This window comes from Engystomops pustulosus, chromosome 3 (genome assembly GCF_040894005.1).
Source record: "Engystomops pustulosus chromosome 3, aEngPut4.maternal, whole genome shotgun sequence".
Classification (NCBI taxonomy): domain Eukaryota; kingdom Metazoa; phylum Chordata; class Amphibia; order Anura; family Leptodactylidae; genus Engystomops; species Engystomops pustulosus.
In genome coordinates this window covers 235070638-235096559 of record NC_092413.1, presented here as the reverse complement: position 1 = coordinate 235096559, position 25922 = coordinate 235070638, and the positions used below count along the sequence as shown (strand labels likewise).

General features: G+C 47.8%; 1 protein-coding gene across 1 annotated transcript; it reads right to left on the bottom strand.

The window, feature by feature from the left end:
- Nucleotides 1–299: 299 nt before the first annotated feature.
- LOC140122806 (uncharacterized) lies at nt 300–25873 on the bottom strand. Its single transcript, XM_072144022.1, has 5 exons — nt 25792–25873; nt 5568–5668; nt 3804–4307; nt 3602–3725; nt 300–1519 (listed from the first exon to the last, which is right to left on the bottom strand). The coding sequence occupies exons 2-5, from the start codon at nt 5637–5639 to the stop codon at nt 459–461; spliced, it is 1761 nt and encodes a 586-aa protein (XP_072000123.1). The 5' UTR covers nt 5640–5668; nt 25792–25873; the 3' UTR covers nt 300–458.
- Between the last annotated feature and the right edge of the window lie 49 nt (nt 25874–25922).

The following is a 25922-nucleotide window of genomic DNA, read 5'->3' as shown; positions in this document are numbered from 1 at the left end:
AGGAGAAGCCCCTGAGGCCGGGCACCGGAGCGGCAGAGCCTCATTATCAGCATTTTATATTTGTTTTATCAGCAAAACCACTCAGCTCAGGGATGAAACAAGATATGTTTCTGCATCAGTGTAGCTACAGCATTCGCAAGGTGTGTTTTCTTCATAATGCATCACATCACATGGTAGGTTTCCTCTAAGCCTATTTACTGTCCACAATTGTGGCCGTCACCATAGCAACAAAAAAAGATTCCAACACAAAATTAATCTACAGTATTTACAATATGATTTTTAGGACGAGAAATGAGAACAAATCACTGTCCAATTCCCATCTATTTTATTGAGATATTGAAGTCATAGTCTCCACCTCCACGGACGCTGCTCTCCGTAATCTCCGGAGACATATCGGACGCTCCGCCGGAAGCTTTCAGACCTCACCGCGGTCACTGGTCGCTCATTATGATACGGAATTATACGAAAACATTTTCCCGCTTCTTCTCAGTGTGAACTTTCTGATGTTTCATAAGTTTGGCCTTAGTCAGGAAACATCTCCCACACTCGGAGCAGGAGTAGGGCTTCTCCCCTGTGTGAATTCTCTCATGAGCCCTAAGATAGACGGAAGTGATGAAACATTTCCCACATTCTGGACATGGATACGACTTCTCCCCAGTGTGAATTTTTTCATGTCTAACAAGATCAGATTTATTTATAAATGGTTTCCCGCATATGGAGCAGGAATAGGGCTTCTCCCCTGTGTGAATTCTCTGATGTATAAGAAGCACAGATCTATGGAGAAAGCTTTTCCCGCACTCTGCACAGGAATGTGGTCTCTCTCCCGTGTGACGTCGCTGATGTATGGAAAGATAGGATTTGGTTGCAAAACATTTCCCACATTCTGAACATGGAAAGGGCTTCTCTCCCGTGTGAGTTCTCTGATGTTTAACAAACCCTGATTTCAATGTGAACCATATCCCACATTGTGAACATGAATACGGCTTCTCCTTGCTATGAATTTTCTCATGTTTAACAAGATTGGGTTTATTTGTAAAACATTTCCCACATTGTGAACATGAATAAGGCTTCTCCCCCGTGTGACTCGTCTCATGATCACGTAGTTGGGTTTTGGAGATGAAACATTTCCCACATTCAGAACATGAATATGGTTTCTCTCCGGTGTGAATTCTCTCATGTGTAACAAAATTTAATTTATTTGAAAAAGACTTGTGGCAATGAGAGCATGGATAGGGCTTCTCCCCCGTGTGGCTTCTCTCATGTCTAACAAGATTGGATTTACTTGTGAAGCCTCTGCCACATTGCGGACATGTGAACGGTTTCTCTCCGCTGTGAATTCTTCGGTGTGTAATGAGACTCGAGCGTTTTGTGAATTGTTGTCCACAATCCTGGCATTGCACCACGTGTGAGGGGTCCGGAGATGGAGGTGTAACGAGAGGCGCTGCACGTGTCATGGCGGTCGGGAGGTTTTCTCCTGGATTCTGCGCGGTCACAGATTTTTCCTTCTCGCTTGGATTTTCTGTGAGGATTAAAAACAAATCTTGTGATAATTTAATCTAAAGATCTGGACTCCGAGAAGTTACGGGACGATCCGGGACACTGAACCCCAGCTCCTGTAGGACGGGCAGTTGGTTCCTGATTTGCCCAGGATTTACCTTCTCTGGGTCCAACCACAGAATCCATTGTGATGTATGGGTCAGGAAATGCTGTGATTGCGAGTGATAGAGGCCATGCACTGGGGCTCATTTACTAAGGGTCTGCTGAGCGCATTTTTGTCGGTATTCCCAACGATTTACGTTTTGCGCCGCATTTAACAGGGTTTTTGGCGCATGCAATCGAATTTTTGGGCAATTGCGCTGACTTTCATGCGACGTAAATCGGGGGGGGGGGGGGCGTCAGACAACCCGTCGGATTCGGACTGAGCACGGGATTTAAATTCAAATTGTGTCGCAAGACACGCACTTACATGCACCAGGAAGGTGAACCCCGGGGACCTGAGCGGGGAAGCGACACATGCAGGATATCGGGTGCAGGATCTTAGTGACTCCCCGCACAGCGCATTATACACGGACAATGCACTTACATGCACCAGAAAGAAGAAGGTGAACTCCGGGGACCTGAGCGGGGAAGCGACACATGCAGGATATCGGGTGCAGGATCTTAGTGACTCCCCGCACAGCGCATTATACACGGACAATGCACTTACATGCACCAGGAAGAAGAAGATGAACTCCGGGGACCTGAGCGGGGAAGCGACACATGCAGGATATCGGGTGCAGAATCTTAGTGACTCCCCGCACAGCGCATTATACACGGACAATGCACTTACATGCACCAGAAAGAAGAAGGTGAACTCCGGGGACCTGAGCGGGGAAGCGACACATGCAGGATATCGGGTGCAGGATCTTAGTGACTCCCTGCACAGTGCATTATACACGGACAATGCACTTACATGCACCAGGAAGAAGAAGGTGAACTCCAGGGACCTGAGCGGGGAAGCGACACATGCAGGATATCGGGTGCAGGATCTTAGTGACTCCCCGCACAGCGCATTATACACGGACAATGCACTTACATGCACCAGGAAGAAGAAGGTGAACTCCTGGGACCTGAGTGGGGAAGAGACACATGCAGGATATCGGGTGCAGGATCTTAGTGACGCTCCGCACAGCGCATTATACACGGACCATGCACTTACATGCACCAGGAAGAAGAAGGTGAACTCCGGGGACCTGAGCGGGGAAGCGACACATGCAGGATATCGGGTACACGATCTTAGTGACTCCCCGCACAGCGCATTATACACGGACAATGCACTTACATGCACCAGGAAGAAGAAGGTGAACTCCAGGGACCTGAGCGGGGAAGCGACACATGCAGGATATCGGGCGCAGGATCTTAGTGACTCCCCGCACAGCGCATTATACACGGACAATGCACTTACATGCACCAGGAAGAAGGTGAACTCCGGGGACCTGAGCGGGGAAGCGACACATGCAGGATACCGGGGGCAGGATCTTAGTGACTCCCCGCACAGCGCATTATACACGGACAATGCACTTACATGCACCAGGAAGAAGAAGGAGAACTCCGGGGACCTGAGCGGGGAAGCGACATATGCAGGATATCAGGGCACGATCTTAGTGAATCGCGCCGGACTTCATCGTCGTCAGATCGGGGATCGTGACAGGACCAGGTAAGTAAGTGTCACCCCAAGGTCCCAAACCAATAAAACACAACAAGCCATCACAGCACCCGGAATCAATAAAGAGACGACACACCACAAGAGTTAAGCAGTAATCTAACGCTGGCGCCAGGAGCTGCACCCAGAGACTTCCAGGACACATCCCAAGACACCACGGGGACCTACCTGCCAAGAGAAGCATTACCCACAAACAGAAACATCTCTGGAGTTTAGTCTCACCTGGACCCCTAAGTGCATCCCAGACCTCAATAAAAAGACCCCCTATCTGTGATTGGCAGAACCCTACTGGATCTCCTAGGAACTGGAAACCACAAGGAGAAGACCTTGACATACAGGTATCTAGGTTTCCTCCATTTCATGATGCTGATTAGAGTGAAAAATTATGTCTCCTCTTACCATGTGATGTGCGGGGCCGGGGGTCCTCCATCATGACGTCCTGGTACCGGTCCTTGTGTCCCTCTATATACTCCCGCTCCTCCATGGAGAAATACACAGCCACATCCTGACACCTTATAGGAACCTGACACACACAATGACACAGTCATCACCCAGACCCCTCCAGTGCCGGATCATTTCCCAGCATCCCCAGCAGTGTCACCTCTCCAGACAGCAGCGCAGTCATCTTCATGGTCAGTTCTAGGATCCTCTGCTCATGGATCAGGGAGAGAGGGGGAGGCTCTGGGATGGGGCCCCGGCTCCTGCTCCCTCCTCCTCCTGGCTCTGTGATGGGGCCTCGGCTCCTGCTCCCTCCTCCTCTTGGCTCTGTGATGGGGCCCCGGCTCCTGCTCCATCCTCCTCCTGGCTCTGTGATGGGGCCCCGGCTCCTGCTCCATCCTCCTCCTGGCTCTGTGATGGGGCCCCGGCTCCCGCTCCATCCTCCTCCTGGCTCTGTGATGGGGCCCCGGCTCCCGCTCCATCCTCCTCCTGGCTCTGTGGGGCCCGGGCTCCTGCTCCATCCTCCTCCTGGCTCTGTGATGGGGCCCCAGCTCCCTCCTCCTCCTGGCTCTGTGATGGGGCCCCGGCTCCATCCTCCTCCTGTCTCTATGGGAATGTTTCTGGGGGCCTCACTGTCACTTGATCTGTTCTTCAGTAATGTGTATTCCTGTGTATGGAGAGACATATTATTATATATCCCTGATGATCCATAGATTGGTAAATTATATTCCTGGAGCAGGAGATTACCATCTGCCTCCCGATCTGTGGTTATCGAATTATCACTGATATCCTTATACAGTCCCTCTCCCCTCCCACCGTGTCCGGTCCCTCTCCCCTCATACGTCGTACAGTCCTTCTCCCCTCACACCTCGTCCCTCTCCCCTCGCACTTTGTACGGTCCTTCTCCCCTCACATCTCGTCTGTTCCCTCTCCTCTCACACATCGACCGGTCCCTCTCCCCTCACACCTCATGCGGTCCTTCTCCCCTCACACCTCATCCCGTCCCTCTCCCCTCACACTTTGTACGGTCCTTCCCCCCTCACACCTCGTCTGTTCCCTCTCCTCTCACACATCGACCGGTCACTTTCACCTCACACCTCGTGCGGTCCCTTACACGCCGTCCGCTCCCTCTCCCCTCACACTTTGTACGGTCCTTCTCCCCTCACACCTCGTCTGTTCCCTCTCCTCTCACACATCGACCGGTCACTTTCACCTCACACCTCGTGCGGTCCCTTACACGCCGTCCGCTCCCTCTTCCCTCACATTTTGTAGGGTCCTTCTCCCCCTCACACCTCGTCCGGGCCCTCTCCTCTCACACGTCGTCCAGGCCCTCTCCCCTCACACCTCGTGTGGTCCCTCACACATCGTCAGGTCACTCTCCCCTCACACTTTGTAGGGTCCTTCTCCCCCTCACACGTCGTCCGGTCACTCTCCCCTCACACTTTGTAGGGTCCTTCTCCCCCTCACACCTCGTCCGGGCCCTCTCCCCTCACACCTCGTGTGGTCCCTCACACATCGTCAGGTCACTCTCCCCTCACACTTTGTAGGGTCCTTCTCCCCCTCACACGTCGTCCGGTCACTCTCCCCTCACACTTTGTAGGGTCCTTCTCCCCCTCACACCTCGTCCGGGCCCTCTCCCCTCACACCTCGTGTGGTCCCTCACACATCGTCAGGTCACTCTCCCCTCACAGCTCGTGCAGTCCCTCACACGTCGTCCGGTCACTCTCGCCTCACACTTTGTACAGTCCCTCTACCCTCATCCTTCTACTCTCTAGCCTTAATTAGCTTAGTCTTACTTCCCACACCACACAGATTATTCTCTAGCTCTCCTTCTCTTGAAGCACTTGTTTTATTTTCTCTTAGAAGATCCTGAAGTCTGACTGGTTACATCCTCCCATAAAGATGATAGAAATGTGGAGGCCATTACCTCTCCGCTCAGCAGGGAGATGATCTCCAGGGCGAGGCTGAATATTCTTCTGGAGATCTCGTCCTTGTCCATCCTTGGTGGTCACTCAGGAGAAGGAGCGTCTGGAGGAGAAGATGAGGAAACAGGATGAGCCGGAGGATCTAGTATTGAAGGCGTCTGCATAATTTCAGGCGCATATAGTATTTTTATGAAGAAAATACTATGTGGGAAGACCAGACTGGTGTTCATCAACGCTATGACAAACCAAGGAACGATAATGAACCCCTTGAACCCTACTTTGACAAATCTAAACACAATACCAAAAACCTCTTTTTTAGGGACACCAGTCCCGAATATGCAATTACGGGACCGCGAGAAGTGGGGGTTCAATGGGAAATGAGTTCCCATAATGAATGCATTGATATCAAGACCCTAAACGAAAGGGACAAGTTAGTGATCAATATTTCTACATATACGTTAGAGGAGGATGAACTAAAAATGTTAAGAAAAGGATTGTCTTTTACACCAACTCCATCTTTTGATGCCTTTAATTGGATAAAAGACATCAATCTGTTTGCGCGGAAACTTGCATTACATAAGCAACATCAAAAATGGGATGAAAAGGGTCTAGAAGAAAGGAGAGATGAGAGAGTTTTACAAACTCTCCTAGACTTAGAAGAAGAGAATATTAGTCGACCTAAAGGAATCAATCCACCCCTTACATCTTTAAGACCGAAATCAAAAAATACGCCTCCCTTCTCCTCATATCCTATGATCGAGACATTTGTACAATTGGTCACTAAAGACATCAAAAAAATTAAACCCTATAGGAATGGAACAAAATCCAATCTGAGCAAACAGGAACAACAAGCTCTATTTAAATTACGGGACAATAACGGGATTGTTCTGAAACCATCAGACAAGGGGGGTTACATTGTCATAATGGACTGTGAACAATACACAGACATGGTAAAAAGAATCCTGGAGGATAGGGAGACATATGAGGTACTACCATGCGATCCTACCACAGAATACTTGAAAGATCTCAAAAATATTTTGGACGATGGATTTGGTAGAAATTTGATAACATTAGATGAATATAAATACATGTTTAACAACAAACCTACCATATCAACCATATATGCCCTCCCCAAAGTACATAAACAAACCATACCTATACCAGGACGCCCGATTGTGTCGGGTAATAACAATCTGACACAGGGCATCAGTGAATATGTGGACAGGATTCTTCACCCCTTTGTATCTACCTTACCTTCATACTTGAAGGATACCAAGGATGTAATCAACAAGATACAAGATATCAGAGTACCCCCTGGGACATTTTTAGCCAGCCTGGACGTTGAAGGCCTATACTCAAACATTAAACACCATCTAGGTCTGACTGCAGCTAAAAATTTTCTTGACACTAAAGGTACACAATTTTCAGATCACAACTACTTCACCCTGACACTACTTGACTTTTTACTTTCTCACAATTATCTTCTTTTTGGCGGTACCTTCTACCACCAGGTGAAGGGTACCGCCATGGGCACGACTTGCGCACCTACTTACGCGAATCTTTTTCTTGGGTGGTGTGAATCTGTATATGTCTTCTGCGATGAAAACATACATTACACCAATCACATTTTATTTTGGGGCCGTTATATAGACGATATCCTCGTCCTCTGGGAAGGGGACGAGGACACGTTCTATGGCCTAGTTGACATCCTAAATCAAAATGACCTGGGTATGAAATTTACACCAGAGTTCCACACATCACAAATAAACTTTTTGGACCTCACAATCAGTATAAACCACAGTGGCGACCTTCAGACTACAATTTACCGGAAAATTACATCAACAAATAGCCTCCTCAACTGGGAAAGCTGGCACCTCAAACCCCTGAAAAGGGGAATTCCCATAGGCCAATACCTAAGGGCAAAGCGAAACTGTTCCTCAGACGAAACTTTTGAAATTGAATCCAAAACCCTATATAAACGTTTTCTTGAAAGGGGTTACCCCAAAAAAACTCTTAAACAAGCTTATAGGAGAGCAAAATTTACAAATAGAGACACTTTAATCTCGGAATCAACAAAGAAAATGGAAACCCCCAAAACTATACGTTGTATAGGGACGTTCGACTCATGCACCAAGGAAATTATGAATATCCTTGATAAATACTGGCCCATCTTACAATCAGATGAGGATCTAAAGGATGTTCTAAGTGAGAGACCAAATATTACATATCGCCGGGGTAGGAACATCAAAGATATCCTAATTCATAGTCATTACCAACCGAAATTTCCTAATAAACCAATGTGGCTAGAAAGATCTGTCACAGGATCTTACCCCTGCGGTGACTGCAGTTTCTGTAAATATATACTAAAATTGAAACAGTTTACAGTAGATGGGAAAGTCTACACAATTCGCTAATTCCTAAACTGCAAGAGTGCCTGTGTAATCTACATAGCACAATGTGCATGTCCTAAAATATACGTTGGCAAGACAATCCAGGAACTGAGAAGACGAATCTCGGCACATCTCAGCACGATAAGAACTGACAAGGAAACGTCCCTGGCGAGACATGTAAAACTAAAACATGGAGGCAATATGAACCATCTGAAATTTTGGCCCATTGATCAGATTAAAATAGGTCCCCGAAAGGGAAATATAGAAAAACTATTACTTCAACTGGAAGCCAGATGGATAGAAAGACTGGAAAGTCTAAGTCCCAGAGGCCTTAATGAAGGGTTCACTTTCTCGGCATTTCTATAGTCTGTTTGAAGTACACATTGGCCCCACTAGCCAGCTATAAAGACTAACTCCAAATAGTGTACAAAAATATAAACTGGTTAAAATTATAATAGATACAAGAAATTGTTTATTTATGGAATAGTACCTTCAACCGGTTCTCCGAATAGAGAGAGATTCAAATCATTATTTTTAGACAAATTGTATATGGTACAGGATAATTTACTATACAGTTGGACAATCCCATACAGATAATGTTGCTCTAGAAAATTCTTTTGCTCCTTCGAATATCGAGATACATCTCCAATTTCTCAAATTTGAGAGAATAAATATGATACAAATTGTGATCTAAACGATAGACGAGAAACAAGTGTCGAAAATCCCCTCCAATAAATAAACAGTACAGTACAAAGCGGAGACTAATAACTTACCAACAAGAAAAATCTGAAAACAAGTTTTCACGCATGCGCCCCTTAGATTGAAAAGAATCATGATATCCTTTCAATACATGCGTATCTGTATGGGAAAGAGTCTAAGTCCTCGCGCATGCGTCTCATAGATTGAACAAATTACGACATCCTCTTAGCGCATGCGCTTTCATACTTCCCCGATTCTCTATTTGCAACTGCACTTGCGCATGCGTGATCCACGGACATTCAGAGCCAAATAGATCTCATTGGTTGACGCTGAAGTCGAGCCCATCGGAGAGAGACAATACCCACGAATGGGATACCTCCGATATAGCGGCTCTCCATTCGCCTATTGGTAACAGCGTAGGTTATTGGCTAATGATGAGGGGAACGTCACCATGACGAAACAAACGGAAGTGTTATAGTTTGGAGCTGAGCAGTTACGAGCACACTCTAGCCCCGGCACCCCTGAGGACGCCACGTATGTGGCGAAACATGTCGGGGGGGCGTTAGTGTGAATCTAGTTTTTAGCTAGCAGGCAAAGTGGCAAGTGTGTGTTTAAACTTAAAAATGAGTGAATGAATGATGACTGGGAAGGTAGAAGTCTAGGAATTGAGACATAGTTGTATTCCAGAGAAGGCAAACATTGAGTAAAATATATTCAGTTCGATGACAGTGGCAATAACTGTCAATAGGACAAAACAGAATATAGGATTGACGTTTGTACCTAAATATGGTCCTCGACAATTAATTATTTGAAACGATCCTATTAATGAATACAACAATGTTGCAACCTCAGGTTTATTAAGTCAAGTGGTACAGTGTACAAGACTGACATCTAGTGGTATTATTGGGGACAAATCCTTACAATACCTATACCTCAGTGTGCCTTCCCCCTCAAGTCGTCAAAACACGATAAATATCATAATTTCACACAAGATAATTGCCACGTTGGTACTGCATAACTTTTAATAATTACAGGGAATTGTCCTCACAAAATTACCCTTCTAGTAGGTTAACTATTGAGATCTTTTATAAATAAGAAATAAAAGTGAAGTTTTAATTGACCAATGGGTTTCAGTGAGGCTGTAAAAAGCCTTTTTTGTAAATAAGTTTGTAAATTGGACCCAGTCAAATACAATTGTCCACATCCCTTGGTTTATCATCATGAAACTGGTCCCTTCACCAGTAATTACCACCCTATTTGGGTCGGTTCAGTACATCGTAGGTTTGGTCTCAGCTTAGCTGGTTGATTAGTCTCCCTGTGCGGTGATATTCCTCCCTGCATGGTGGCGATATTCCTCCCTGCATGGTGGCGATATTCCTCCCTGTAGGGTGGCGATATTCCTCCTTATAGGGCGGTGATATTCCTCCCTGCATGGTGGCGATATTCCTCCCTGCATGGTGGCGATATTCCTCCCTGTAGGGTGGCGATATTCCTCCTTATAGGGCGGTGATATTCCTCCCTGCATGGTGGCGATATTCCTCCCTGTAGGGTGGCGATATTCCTCCCTGTAGAGCGCTGATATTCCTCCCTGTAGGGCGGCGATATTCCTCCCTGTAGGGCGGCGATATTCCTCCCTGTAGAGCGCTGATTTTCCTCCCTGTAGGGCGGCGATTTTCCTCCCTGTAGGGCGGCGATATTCCTCCCTGTAGGGCGGCGATATTCCTCCCTGTAGGGCGGCGATATTCCTCCCTGTAGGGCGGCGATATTCCTCCCTGTAGGGCGGCGATATTCCTCCCTGTAGGGCGCTGATATTCCTCCCTGTAGGGCGCTGATATTCCTCCCTGTAGGGCGGCGATATTCCTCCCTGTAGGGCGCTGATATTCCTCCCTGTAGGGCGGCGATATTCCTCCTTATAGGGCGCTGATATTCCTCCCTGTAGGGCGGCGATATTCCTCCCTGTAGGGCGCTGATATTCCTCCCTGTAGGGCGGCGATATTCCTCCTTATAGGGCGCTGATATTCCTCCCTGTAGAGCGCTGATATTCCTCCCTGTAGGGCGGCGATATTCCTCCCTGTAGGGCGCTGATATTCCTCCCTGTAGGGCGGCGATATTCCTCCCTGTAGGGTGGCGATATTCCTCCTTATAGGGCGGCGATATTCCTCCTTGTAGGGCGCTGATATTCCTCCCTGTAGGGCGCTGATATTCCTCCCTGTAGGGCGCTGATATTCCTCCCTGTAGGGCGGCGATATTCCTCCCTGTAGGGCGCTGATATTACTCCCTGTAGGGCGCTGATATTACTCCCAGTAGGGCGGCGATATTCCTCCCTGTAGGGTGGCGATATTCCTCCTTATAGGGCGGCGATATTCCTCCTTATAGGGCGCTGATATTCCTCCCTGTAGGGCGCTGATATTCCTCCCTGTAGGGCGCTGATATTCCTTCCTGTAGGGCGCTAATATTCCTTCCTGTAGGGCGCTGATATTCCTCCCTGTAGGGCGGCGATATTCCTCCCTGTAGGGCGGCAATATTCCTCCCTGTAGGGTGGCGATATTCCTCCTTATAGGGCGGTGATATTCCTCCCTGTTGGGGTGGCGATATTCCTCCTTATAGGGCGGTGATATTCCTCCCTGTAGGGCGGCGATATTCCTCCCTGTAGGGCGGCGATATTCCTCCCTGTAGGGCGGCGATATTCCTCCCTGTAGGGCGGCGATATTCCTCCCTGTAGGGCGGCGATATTCCTCCCTGTAGGGCGCTGATATTCCTCCCTGTAGGGCGCTGATATTACTCCCAGTAGGGCGGCGATATTCCTCCCTGTAGGGCGGCAATATTCCTCCTTATAGGGCGCTGATATTACTCCCAGTAGGGCGCTGATATTCCTTCCTGTAGGGCGCTGATATTCCTCCCTGTAGGGCGCTGATATTCCTTCCTGTAGGGCGCTGATATTCCTCCCTGTAGGGCGGCGATATTCCTCCCTGTAGGGTGGCGATATTCCTCCTTATAGGGCGGTGATATTCCTCCCTGTTGGGGCGGCGATATTCCTCCCTGTAGGGTGGCGATATTCCTCCTTATAGGGCGGTGATATTCCTCCCTGTAGGGCGGCGATATTCCTCCCTGTAGGGCGGCGATATTCCTCCCTGTAGGGCGGCGATATTCCTCCCTGTAGGGCGCTGATATTCCTCCCTGTAGGGCGCTGATATTACTCCCAGTAGGGCGGCGATATTCCTCCCTGTAGGGTGGCGATATTCCTCCTTATAGGGCGGCGATATTCCTCCTTATAGGGCGCTGATATTCCTCCTTATAGGGCGCTGATATTCCTCCTTATAGGGCGCTGATATTCCTCCCTGTAGGGCGCTGATATTCCTTCCTGTAGGGCGCTGATATTCCTCCCTGTTGGGGCGGCAATATTCCTCCTTATAGGGCGCTGATATTCCTCCTTATAGGGCGGTGATATTCCTCCCTGTAGGGCGGCGATATTCCTCCTTATAGGGCGCTGATATTCCTCCTTATAGGGCGGTGATATTCCTCCCTGTTGGGGCGGCGATATTCCTCCCTGTAGTGCACTGATATTCCTCCCTGTAGGGCAGCGATATTCCTCCAAGTAACTACACCGGAAATTGAAACAACTCATTTTTTATTCAGTATGTTTTATCAGCATATACATGGTTACAAGAGAAGGGAGGTAAATAAGTAGGCCATCATGGTGGACTAATGGAAACAGAATTACCGGTAAATACTAACTCACCATTTCCATGTTGTCCCCCCATGACGGTCTAACCGGGAGATTTACTAAATAAGTAGCCAAGTTACGGTGGAACTACAGCCCGAAGCACCTTCCTACCAAAGGACAGGTCTTGGGAACTAGACAAGTCTAAGCAATTATGCTTTGTAAAGGTAAGAGAAGAACATGCAGCGGCCTTGTTTATTTGTTCCAATAACAAGACACGCGTGGAATGTGCCCTTAGGCTGGGGGGACTGTCTTCCCTTGTTCCGTTTGACAGAATGCAACGAAGCGAACTTGCAATGGTTGTTTTGGACGCCTCCCTCCCCTTGTTCTTCCCCTGAAATTGAATAAAGAGGTTGTGTTAATGCACCAAGGGCCTGTGACCTGAGGATAATGTAGCACTGCCACCTTACATCTAGCAAATGCCCTCCATCTCCTCGCTTGAAGAGGGTCCTGGTCCCTGTGGAAGCTGGAGACTACCTTGGTGGTGAAGCTTGGATCTAGGGCAAGAACAATTCTGTCAGCCAGGATCCTCATGTATGGCTCTTTAATTGATATAGCTTGAAGCTCTTCCAGTCTACTAGCTGAAGTGACGGCTATCAGTAACGATGTCTTGAAGGTTAAATCTCCGATGTTGGTGCTCTCAATAGGCTCAAGCAGAGCTTTAGAGAGGGCATCAAGAAGGATGGTCAAAGAAGGCACTGCGAGCAAACACTTTTAGCTTACCCGGGGTATAGTGTCCTAATCAGACTGGTCGTTCAGTTTAGTGGATAGGGGACCGTTTTTAACACACTTTTGGACATCTTTAGTAATGAAATACTAACTTTCTAAAATAGCAGGAGGCGCTCAGAATGATGGCGCCCGAGCGCCTCTTAGCTTCCCTGGCTTTTATGCACGCCCCCGCTGCAAGCCTTCTCCTGCTTGCAACCAGGGAACTAGGAGAGGGCACATGCCCTCTGACGTCACCGGCCGGAGAAGGCTTACAGTGGAAGTGTGCATAAATTAAAAGCCAGGGTAGCCGAGAGGTCCCACCATCCCTTAGTAAACTGGTGGTAGGGATTAGCTTGAGAAGCAGGTTTGTCCTAACAGAATGTTACTAGCTTTTTCCAAATCTTATGATATATGGAAAACGTGATTGGTTTTCTACTTGCCTTAAGTGTTCAGATGACTTCTTTAGATAGGCCATGTGAACTCAGGAAGCCAGCCTCAGGATCCCAGCTGAAAGTTGTCGTTTCCCTGGATCTGGATGGAAGATTGGTCCCTGATGTAGAAGGTCCTCCTCAACCGGAAGAATTATCGGTTTTTGGAGACCAATGGATGTCAGAAGTGGGTACCAGCTCTTCTTGGGCCAATAAAGACAGATTAGTGCATCTTCCTTAGAACTTTTGCTACTAAGGGAATAAGGGGGAAGGCGTACGAGAGAGGCTTGTCCCATATTTGGCTGAATGCGTCTGTCCGGTCTCCTGTTTCCAGCAAGTAGAAAAGACTGCGCTTTGAGTTCCTCCTTGTAGCAAAGAGGTCTACCTCTGGAAAATCCTAGATATTGGTTATATGAAGGAAGATCTCCCGATTTAGGCACCAATCATTCGGGTGAACATATACTCGGCTCAGAAAATCTGCTCTGTATTTAGGTCCCCTCGCAGGTGAGTTGCTGATATTGAAAGCATGTTTCTTTCTGCCCAAGAGAAAATAGTACGAGTTAGGGGGGAACCAAATCTCCAGCACTGTTGTCTGAGGTAGGATAATGTCGAGGTGTTGTCCGACAAAATATGGATATGACAGCCTGTCAGGTAAGGGTTTTTTGTTTATTAAGGCTTCCCATATGGCTTTTAGTTCCCTGCAGTTCAAATTTTCCCTGGAATGGTGTACTGACCAGAATCCCTGGGCAAGATGGAGGTGCTTCCCAAACCGTACTGTTTCCATCAGTCTTTATTGAAATGCAAGAATATTGTGCCAGGTCACTCCTTTCCTTAAGTTCTCTGTTTTGAGCCACCACAAGAGATCCTTTTTCACCGGAGCGGGAATGATGACTTTCTTGTCCAAACCCACAGGCTGTCTGTTCCAAACCCTCAGGATCCAGCTTTGTAGGAGACCAGAGTGGTTTTGCTCCATGCCACGGAAGGTAAACAGGATGTGAAAATCCCATCTTGGATGGAGATTGACGATCTCTTCCTGAATGAGTGAATCTGACCCATAATCTTAGTTTCCTTTTATGAGTCAAGTGGAACTCCCAAAAATTTCTTGTGGGTAATGGAAGATAGGTCTTATTTTTTTAAGTTGACAATCCACCCTTATCGAGACTCTGTAAGGTAATGTCCCTGGAGGTAATTATGCTGGTTCTGTCTCTTCCTACAATGAGGGGTTCGTCCAAGTAAGGAACTATGGAGACGTCCTGAAGTCTTAAATAAGCCACCACTTCTATCATGATTTTTGTAAAAACATGAGGAGAAGAGGAAATTCCAAAAGGCAGTGCACAAAGCTGGAAATGAAGAGTGAGACCGGTAGGACATAAAACAGAAAATATTAGAAACTTCTGAGAAGAATGATGAATGGGGACGTCATAGTAGGTGTCCCGAAGGTCTATAGCGCACATAAAAGAAATTTGTGGGGATAAGGAGAGTGGCAGATCTTACTGACTACATGCGGAACTTTCTGTATGTTAAGATGTGTGTTGAGCCGCTTCAAGTTTATGATGAGGCATTTGGATCCATCTGGCTTCTTCACCAGGAACAGAGGAGAGTAGAAGCCTCTTTTTTTCTTGTTCCTGAGGAACACCAGAGGAATTGAGAGAAGAAACCTTGCGCCAGATAACGAAGAAAATAAAGGATAAGGAGGAAGAAGTTACACATGTGGGAGCAACATATCTTTCTGGGGAAGATGGTTGAATTCTATTCTGTGCCCCTGGCTTAGGGGTTGGATGTTATTTCTGACCAGTGATCTTCAAACCTGAGAAGTCTTCCACCCACCCTTAAGTCACTGTTTTTTGCTTCTGTTGGCTGGATGTGAGAACAGGAAACCCCTACCTTTTCCTCCCCTGGGGTAGCTCCAGCGGCCTTGTTTACCTTTGTCCCGAAAGGTGTCCCTGGGGATTCTGAAGCCACGAAAGGATTTTTTGGCCCCTGGCTTGTTTTATGGAAATTGCTTTTTTTTATCGGAGGCCTTTTCTAGGATTAGATCAAGCTCCCGCCCGAACACAAACTCGCCTGCAAATGGAATACTGCAAAGCTTGGTCTTTGAGCGGACGTCGCCACCCCATTGCTTCAGCCAAATAGCTCTTCTAGTGGCATTTGTCAAAGCACCTTCCTTTGCCGAAATATATACTCCTGCTGCAGCATCGGCAAGGAAGGCAGTGTCGGATTTTAATAATCGCAGGCTCTCCATTATGGCGGCCTTTGCGGTAGCTTCTTGGGTCTCTAGCTCTCCCAACCAGAAGAGGAGTGTTATTGCCAACGATGTAGAGGTGAGATTTGATTTAAAGGACACCTGTCATCAGGTCTCTGTCACTAGTCCTGTCACCTCTACCTGTTGGAGCAGCTCACAAGGATCCCATCCCAGCCTTTATCTAGTTATGTCATACATTAATCATTGTAAAATCATCTATTCTTTATCATGTAAATGAGGCTGGTCACATGGTCAGAGGCAGTGATGTCACCCCTGTTCCCCCTCCCCCTGCTCATGTCTGTGTGTAATGTATAGTAAAGCATGGCTAGTGTGTGTGCTGCATCTGCTGACATGCTGCATCCTCCTAATACACATGTGAGAGACACAGACATGAGCTACACATGAATCTGACATGTTCTGCTGTAACATGGCTGTATCCTGGAGCTGCTGTATCTCTCCTAAACACACACACATGCACACACAGGCTGCAGGGGGCGTGGCCACCAGCACCAGGAAGCACATCATTATACAGCCTCACATCATTATACAGGCTGTCAGTCATGCTCTGGGGGTGTGGCTGTACCTCCCACTCATGAATAGAGTGGACAGCTTGAATATGCTAATGCTTCATTGGACATTTCACAGGTCATTTGCATACAGCTTTAGGACCTCATTGCTTAGGTGTACAGGCATGTAGAGGGACAATGAAGGTATAGAGGCAATGCTTTCTAATGGCAGTTTATGAAAATATATTTAGTTTAGGGGGGTTATTTTGCATGACGGGTTCTCTTTAAGGACCAACATAGATGTCTCCCAAGCCTTTGTTTAGGAGCGAATCCGACTTCCTATCCATGATATCCCGGAGCTTGGCCCCGACAACCTTCGCTACTTGAACATCTTCCTGGTCAAATTTTAGACGTCTCTTGAAGTTTTGTATTTTCCTCTCCTTCCATTCCTCCCAGTAGAGTTCCGTCAGTGTACTATTTACCGGAAACACCCACTGACGTTTAGCTCATCCCCCCCTAGGCATGGGAGGGACTACCTCTTCGATGTCTAATGTTTCCCTAATTGCTTTTAGGAGGTTCTCCAGGTCTTCCATTTGGAATATGTGTCGAGAGTCATATATCTGTTATGAATCTTGAAAGAGTCCTCTATCATCCGTATCTGCAGTGGAACAACACGGTTCCTTCGAATCAGAGAAAGAAGAGTCAAACCTGATCCGTGGTCTCTTAGAAGGTGGTTCTCTATGTGTAGCGGTGGCCACAGAGGAGGCCACCTTTTCTTCTATAAATGATTTAAACTCATCCATAAAAGACTATCTTTTCTCAAGCATAAAGTTTTCTATGCAGGGTTTGCAGTGGTTAAGAACCACGGTCCTAGCCCCTTCTTTTTCCTGGGGGGAAAGCAAAAAAGGGGAAAATCTTCAGCTTCAAGTATGACATAGAATTTGCCACAACAGCACGAGTTACATGACCAGGAGGGTGGAGGTGGCCCAAGTCTGCCTCATCAGCCGTATTCAAGGACTGGGACTGTGTTTTCGTCGCGAGACAGCGTGATGTGAGGACGCACGTCACAGGCCGCTCCCCCTCATGCCGGATCTCTTCTCCAGCAGCGCTGCTTGGCGTCCGCATGCTGGGTTTGAAAGCCGGCGTCTGGATGCAGGGTGGCGCAACATAAACTGTGCCAAGCCGCCTCCATCTCTCTCTCCTGGACTCTGTTCGGAGTTACGAGGCAGCGGATGAGCGGAGCACCGAATTGCAGGACCCGAATGCCAGGAATATTGATCTGAACTGCGGTACCTGTGGGGGAAACTGGCGGACGGAGGTTGCAGAGGTACCAGTCTACACGGAGGTTGTGTACTGCAGCTTCTAGGCAAAGATCCAGGACATTGGACATGGGAGTCAGACAGAAGCAGGACTTCCAGGCAGCTGCTGCCCATTCCTTGCTCATCTATTCTACATGACAATAGCTGCTTACATTGGATTCCTGCCTTGCTTTTGGTGTTGTCAATGTTGCCCACTTCTGTATACAGTAACTTTGGCTACTAACATTTGGAAATATAGTTATTGGTGCGGCTCACACTTGAACTGTCTGACTTCTCTATTCTTATCATGGATTAACACCGCAGCTCATCTTTATACCTTATGCTGGTTGTATCTTCATCCTATATGTATTTTATGTATTTTATGTTATAAGAAATTGAGGATATTAGAGATGTACATACGCATTGTGGGTTATGGTTATAGTAAGAATTAATGATGGATAATCTGCATTGAAAATGATATTTCTTTTGGTTTTGATATCATTACTGTATTAAGCATGGGTACCCTTTAGGGATCTAAGTAAAATCATAAATAGAGAGGTCAGGTGGTGAGGGGAAGGAGGAAAAGGGGAATTTACTGTGTTGTGAGACGGGTCCTCTAGGCGCTAAATATGCCCCCTAAAAATTCCTCCCATAAGTCCACTGGCCTGGATAAAATGTGGAAGGCCTCGCCAGTGAAATCACGGAATACAAGTCAAGAACTAACTGGGGTGCCCCGGGAAGGGGATACAGGCCCAAGTGATTCCGGGTCCAGATATTCTGCTATACAGGTAGAGGACACAACGCAGGAACAGCGTACAATGTTAGCAGAAATTTTAGGACACCAAGTCTAAAGTGGATTCACTGAATTCCCAAATGGAGGAGGTTCGTTCAGATATTGCGTCAATTAGAGACAAAGTAAGCAAGCTGAAAGATAGATATAAAGATACAGAAAAAAAATATGAGATTTTGGAGAGAGAAGTAAAACAGATAAAAACTGAGCTAAAGGAAACCAAAAAAGACAACGCCCAACTGAAACATAAGTTAAATGACTTGGAAAATCGCTCAAGAAGAGCTAATATTAGGATTGTGGGCTTCCCAGAAGGAAAGGAGGCGGGAAATATGTCCAGTAAGATTCCGGAATGGCTGATAGGGGAATGTGGCAGGAGATAGTCTCCCCCTTCTGTAAGATAGAAAGGGCTCCCAGGGAACCTCCGGCAGGGTCACCTCCAACAGCCATACTCAGGATAGAGACGCAGTCCTGCGATGCTGTACAGACAAAGCTCCCATCATGTGTAATGGGTCTCGAGTCTCCATATTTCCAGACTTCTCTAGAGAGACACAAAACATTAGGGAGGTAAAAAGGTGCTGAAGGGATCCAACATCTCCTATTCTACCAGGATTATTTACAAGGAGAAAACATTTTTCTTTGATAATTCAGAAGCCTCTGTCTGGCTGGAGGGAAAAGGAATTAAATAAGGAAGTCTATAAATAAATTCTGATTGTTATTCAGAAAAGGACTGAGTATATCATGGTGTGTTGGTAACGGCTGAAGTCAGGCCTTTGGGGTCAAATGTGTAAAATGTAATTGATAGAGGGAGGAGAAAAGGCCAAGAGGGAAGGCGTAGAGAGTAAAGGAGGCCGACGCATGGAGAGAAGGGGGGGGGACACCTCCACTGGGAAATTTTTTTTGGTTTATTAGGTAATGGCAACTAGAATTGTTACTTGGAATGTCCGGGGTGTAAGTGATAAAGTTAAAAGGAGCGCCATCTCCCAGCTATAATCTGTCTGTTAGAGACCCATTTAACTAAAGAAACTTTGGGTAGGATTAAGAGACGATGGAGTGGAGAAGAATACCATCCTGTGGGAGTATTTAGAGGAGTTTCGGTTTTGATTCATAGGGAGATAAATTATTCTGCAATTAGCCAAGTGGTAGATCAGGATGGACCATTTGTGTTCTTATCTGGTGGATTGGATGGTGAACTTGTAGTTTAAGCCTTTGTATAGAACCCGCCCCCTTTCTTCCTATCTATTATTAGGCTTCTATTGTCCTTCCTAAAAGATAAAGATCTCTGTCCTATCTTGGTAATGGGAGACTTAAATAACATCATGGACCCAGGGTTGGACAGAATGAGTTTAGAGGGTAAAAAGCAGGATAACATTGGCAGGACATTGTGTATTGCAGAGCTCAGGAAGGAATTGGAGTGGTTAGATGTATGGAAATAGAAGAGTCGTTCATAGAAAACACTGTCAAGAATTGACTTATGTTTTTCCAATTTGGCTATGTTACCCAGAGTTTTGAAGATGGACTATGAACCGATAGTCCCGTCTGATCACGCACCGGTAGTTGTAACCTAGGGGTCAAAGAAAAGGTCAAAAGACCCTTTAGGCTCAGTCCACACTGGTTAGCTATTCTGGAGCCAACACTGAACATGAAAGAAGACATTGAGTCTTTTTGGTAAATGAATAAGGATTCAGCTAATCTTTTGGTAGTTTGGGATTATTTGCAGGGTCACATCAGGGAAACCTGCATAAAGCCATAGAAGCTGCAAAATGTAGACATTTCCAACAGGAAGATTATCTTAATGGAAAACTCGCAGCTGCTGAGTGTAGCCTGAGCAGGAATCCAACGGAGGAATGAAGGATACAAGTAGCGGAGACGCAAAAACAGTACAGCGAGTTCCTGGATACAAAAATCAACACAAGACCTTTCTTCAGGGGTATCGCTCCTTTATAGAAGGGGGCAGGCCGGGGACAAACCTGACCAATAAGATACAAAATCCGCCAAAGCAGCAATTACAGGTCAGGATGGATGGACAGGTTAAAGAGGAGCAGGCACAGATGGAACAACAATTTGCTGCTTTTTATGAAGAATTATATAGATCATCGATTAAAGGATCGGGAATACCTCTCGAAAATCTGCTTTCCTAAATTAAAAGCAGATCAGACAGAGAATCTTGATAGCCCCATCCTGATGGAAGAGCTAAGAGAGACTGTACTACTATGTGCTAAAGATACTTCTCCTGGCCCGGACGGCAGGAAGGATCTGGATGAAACACTTCCCCATGGGTTTGAAACAATAAATGACATTTTTGTATCAGGTAGAATCTCTGACTACATGGCGGAGGATAACATGGATATGGGCTCCTATAGGCCCATCTCTCTTTTAACCCCTTCCCGACATTTGACGTGATAGTACTGAATGGCAGGAGGTGCGTTCCGGCATTATGCAGTAATATTACGACATGCTTCTGGTGCCGGCTCCTTAACGTGCTAGGGTCAACACATTCATTTAGCCAAAAAAAATATGTAATTGCAGCCGATTTTGTTTTATCCCCTGTAAAACAATTAAAGGGTTAACAAACTTCATAAAAGTTGTTTTACGTACATTGAGGGGTGTAGTTTCTATATTGGGGTAATTTATGGGGTGTCACTATTATTTAGGCCTCTCACAGTGACCCGAAACCAGAGCAGGTCCCTCAGGATTTTGCGTTTTTTATAAAAATGTGAAAAATTGCACCGAACGTTCAAAGCCCCAGAACATCCTACAAAAATAAGAGTATGCATAAAGAACCACGGAGACATAAACCAGGCATTCGGGGAATGTTAGTTATTATGGTTTTTACTATTATGACTTTGTGTGGAAAAAGTAGAACATTTGGAATTTTGAAAACGGAGAATTTTTCCAAATTTTCACCAAATATCAGATTTTCTCATAAATAAATGCAAAACATACCAACAAAATTTTTTAACTAACATAAAGTACAAAGTGTCACGAGAAAATCACTTGGATATGTTAAAGCTTCCAAAATTATAACCATTTATAGTGTCACAGGGAAGATCTGAAAAAATGGGCCGCGCCAGGAAGGTGAAAAGTGGCTTCGGCGTTAAGGGGTTAATCACGGATATAACAAATTTCTAAAAAAATTGATAGCTACTCAGCTACAAAAAGAAATATTAGATAGAATACACGTGGATCAAAATGGTTTTCTGCCGGGAAGGAAAGCAAGTGATTGTCTGCAGCGGCTGGAGATGGGGGAGGGGAGCTCCGCCTGTCATTAGACGCTATCGAGGCCTTTGTCAGGGTGGAGTGGAGTTTTCTTTGGGAAACCCTCAGGGGATTCGGCTTTGGTCTCCAGTTTATACATTGGGTACAATGTCTATCCAGCGCCCCTAGGGCAAGGGTTATGGTCGTGCAGCCGCTCAGTTTGATCATTTCAGGGGCACGAGACAGGGCTGTCCGCTGTCTCCATCGCTCTCCGCGCTGTTCATTGAGCCTCTGGCGATACGGATACAAGAAGATCAAAGGAAGTGGGCGTGGGGGAATAGGAGACAGGATTCGTTATTTATGGGAAGCGCCGAGGTTATGGGAGTGATGGAGGCCGTAGGGGACCTGGACGGGGTTAATGTAGATATTTGTAAAACTCAATTTAAATATTTGGGAATTTGGGTATCAGCAAAAACTGAGGACTACATCAAGGTAAATGTGATTCTGTCAATGAACCTGATAAGACACAAGGCGGGGGGGGGGGGGCTGGTAAAAGTTGCCGTTGACTCGATCAGACAGGATTGGGTCGGTGACGATGGAGCTGCTACCCCAATTATTGTCAGCCACAGTCCAATGCGGATTCCTGACGCTTTCTTTAAAATTCTTTGAATTGAGGCATCAATGAACCATCTTATTTGGGATTGCAAAAAAGTAGGGATGAAAATCTGACATATGTACAAGAAGGTCGGAGGAGGTCGGGACTTCCCTTTTTCTTTGGTTATTTTATTAGTTCACAATTAAGTAGGTAAATAATGTGGAAATGTAATAAAGTTTGGCGCGCACTTGTCGGGTACAAGAAGATGAACACAATATGGAGAGGTGCGAGGTCCCTCATGTGTCGTGGTGTGAGATGTGGGGGATGTCCACGATGCTCCACTTTGGGGGAATTCTTATCTTCCGGAGCTTCTGTCCATTCCCGACCCCTTCCTTCTGGCTTCATCGGGGGGGGGGGGGGGGGGTCGGTGTCACGGTTTCGATGTGATGAATAGTAGATATGGATTAAAGGCTGGAGACTTTCTTAGATACTTAGAACTCTCGCTCGATATTCAAATAAGTAAAACGGGGAAGAATTTTCTGATAAATACGCGGATGGATGGAGTGATTGCACAAGTAATAGCGAAAGTATAAAGGTTTTTGCTGAATAGTCATGGGGTCACGTATGAGCTGGGAAAAGGAGGTTGGAGTAATTTCGGAATATTAGTGGTCACAGATATATAGAAACATTAAGAATTATTCAGTAGAATGTTATTTTTAGACTTTACTACACTCCGGCAGATTTATTTAGAATGGGGTTTTGGGTGTAAAGAATGTGGAGCATTGGTGGGAGGCCCTAAGACAGCCGGCCGCAGGGGCACGGGGCAAACACTCAGACACTCCGGCTTTCGTTCAATTTTTGGTCTAACAGAGGATCAGGTTTTGGATTCAAAATATGTTCCTTTGCTTGTTAAGATTCTGCCCTTACCCTGTGTATAAATGCATTGCCAGAAAATGGGGGGAAAGGCATCCACCCCCCAGGAAGGAACGGCAAAGTTTAGTGAGAAGTGTGAGGAGATGCACACACGATAGATAGAAAAGGATGAGATAAATAAGGTCATGAATTCTCCGCTTGTGTATCCGATGCTTCATTGTATGTTAAGATTCTGGATGATGAGATTGTTATTTGTAAACAATGTAACGTTTTTATGGAAAGTTGATTAAATTCTAATAAAGAGACTTGTTAATAAAAAATACAAAAAAAAAAAAAGAACTGGGACGGCAGGAGCAGGAACACGGGGCAGGGCCACCTCTGTCCTCTATCCTCCTCCTCCAGACTCCTCTGTCCTCCCCCAGACTCCTCTGTCCTCCTCCTCCAGACTCCTCTGTCCTCCTCCAGACTCCACTGTCCTCTATCCTCCTCCTCCAGACTCCTCTGTCCTCCTCCTCCAGACTCCTCTGTCCTCTATCCTCCTCCTCCAGACTCCTCTGTCCTCCCCCAGACTCCTCTGTCCTCCTCCTCCAGACTCCTCTGTCCTCCTCCAGACTCCTCTGTCCTCTATCCTCCTCCTCCAGACTCCTCTGTCCTCCTCCTCCAGACTCCTCTGTCCTCCTCCTCCAGACTCCTCTGTCCTCCTCCAGACTCCTCTGTCCTCCTCCAGACTCCTCTGTCCTCCTCCAGACTCCTCTGTCCTCCTCCTCCTCCCCCAGACTCCTCTGTCCTCCTCCAGACTCCTCTGTCCTCCTCCAGACTCCACTGTCCTCCTCCAGACTCCACTGTCCTCCTCCTCCTCCTCCAGACTCCACTGTCCTCCTCCTCCTCCCCCAGACTCCACTGTCCTCCTCCTCCTCCCCCAGACTCCACTGTCCTCCCCCTCCCCCAGACTCCACTGTCCTCCCCCTCCCCCAGACTCCACTGTCCTCCCCCTCCTCCAGACTCCTCTGTCCTCCCCCTCCTCCAGACTCCTCTGTACTCCTCCTCCTCCCCCAGACTCCTCTGTCTTCCTCCTCCTCCCCCAGACTCCTCTGTCTTCCTCCTCCTCCCCCAGACTCCTCTGTCTTCCTCCTCCTCCCCCAGACTCCTCTGTCTTCCTCCTCCTCCCCCAGACTCCTCTGTCTTCCTCCTCCTCCCCCAGACTCCTCTGTCTTCCTCCTCCTCCCCCAGACTCCTCTGTCTTCCTCCTCCTCCAGACTCCTCTGTCCTCCCCCCCTCCAGACTTCTCTGTCCTCCTCCTCCCCCAGACTCCTCTGTCCTCCTCCTTCCCCAGACTCCTCTGTCCTCCTCCAGACTCCTCTGTCCTCCTCCTCCTCCTCCAGACTCCTCTGTCCTCCTCCAGACTCCTCCAGACTCCTCTGTCCTCCTCCAGACTCCTCTGTCCTCCTCCAGACTCCTCTGTCCTCCTCCAGACTCCTCTGTCCTCCTCCAGACTCCTCTGTCCTCCTCCAGACTCCTCTGTCCTCCTCCAGACTCCTCCGTCCTCCTCCGTCCTCCTCCGTCCTCCTCCGTCCTCCCCCAGACTCCTCCGTCCTCCCCCAGACTCCTCCGTCCTCCCCCAGACTCCTCCGTCCTCCCCCAGACTCCTCTGTCCTCCCCCAGACTCCTCTGTCCTCCCCCAGACTCCTCTGTCCTCCCCCAGACTCCTCTGTCCTCCCCCAGACTCCTCTGTCCTCCTCCTCCTCCCCCAGACTCCTCTGTCCTCCTCCTCCTCCCCCAGACTCCTCTGTCCTCCCCCAGACTCCTCTGTCCTCCTCCTCCTCCAGACTCCTCTGTCCTCCTCCTCCAGACTCCTCTGTCCTCCTCCTCTTCCAGACTCCTCTGTCCTCCTCCTCTTCCAGACTCCTCTGCCCTCCTCCTCTTCCAGACTCCTCTGCCCTCCTCCTCTTCCAGACTCCTCTGCCCTCCTCCTCTTCCAGACTCCTCTGCCCTCCTCCTCTTCCAGACTCCTCTGCCCTCCTCCAGACTCCTCTGCCCTCCTCCAGACTCCTCTGCCCTCCTCCTCTTCCAGACTCCTCTGCCCTCCTCCTCTTCCAGACTCCTCTGCCCTCCTCCTCTTCCAGACTCCTCTGCCCTCCTCCTCTTCCAGACTCCTCTGCCCTCCTCCTCTTCCAGACTCCTCTGACCTCCTTCTCTTCCAGACTCCTCTGCCCTCCTCCTCTTCCAGACTCCTCTGCCCTCCTCCTCCTCCTCCAGACCCCTCTGTCCTGCTCCTCCTTCAGACTCCTCTGCCCTCCTCCTCCTTCAGACTCCTCTGCCCTCCTCCTCCTTCAGACCCCTCTGTCCTCCTCCTCCTCCAGACTCCTCTGTCCTCCTCCTCCTCCAGACTCCTCTGTCCTCCTCCTCCTCCAGACTCCTCTGTCCTCCTCCTCTGTCCTCCTCCTCCAGACTCCTCTGTCCTCCTCCTCCTCCAGACTCCTCTGTCCTCCTCCAGACTCCTCTGTCCTCCTCCTCCTCCAGACTCCTCTGTCCTCCTCCTCTTCCAGACTCCTCTGCCCTCCTCCTCCAGACTCCTCTGTCCTCCTCCTCCTCCAGACTCCTCTGTCCTCCTCCTCCTCCAGACTCCTCTGTCCTCCTCCTCCTCCAGACTCCTCTGTCCTCCTCCAGACCTCTAATACTTATTTCCCCACACATGGACAGTGGTGACGTCTCTGCCCCTCTCCCTGGCGGCAGTGACCACATACACGAGCTTCCTCCAAAGTACAAGAAATAACTACTGACCCAAGGAAACTGCACATCCACTTCTAGAGATGAAGGACCTGTGATGATGTCACCACCATGTGACCAGTACAAAAGGGTTAACTCCTCGCGTGCAGGTCACATGGTGGTGACATCATCACAGGTCCTTCAGC

What these genes read in the sequence shown, in the direction of transcription:
- LOC140122806 (XM_072144022.1), bottom strand. Translation starts at nt 5,639, where the DNA reads ATGGACAAGGACGAGATCTCCAGAAGAATATTCAGCCTCGCCCTGGAG. An exon ending in CTGCGCTGCTGTCTGGAGAG is followed by an intron (nt 3,726 to 3,803) that starts GTGACACTGCTG and finishes TGTGTGTGTCAG; the next exon opens with GTTCCTATAAGGTGTCAGGA. An exon ending in CCGGCCCCGCACATCACATG is followed by an intron (nt 1,520 to 3,601) that starts GTAAGAGGAGAC and finishes TAATCCTCACAG; the next exon opens with AAAATCCAAGCGAGAAGGAA.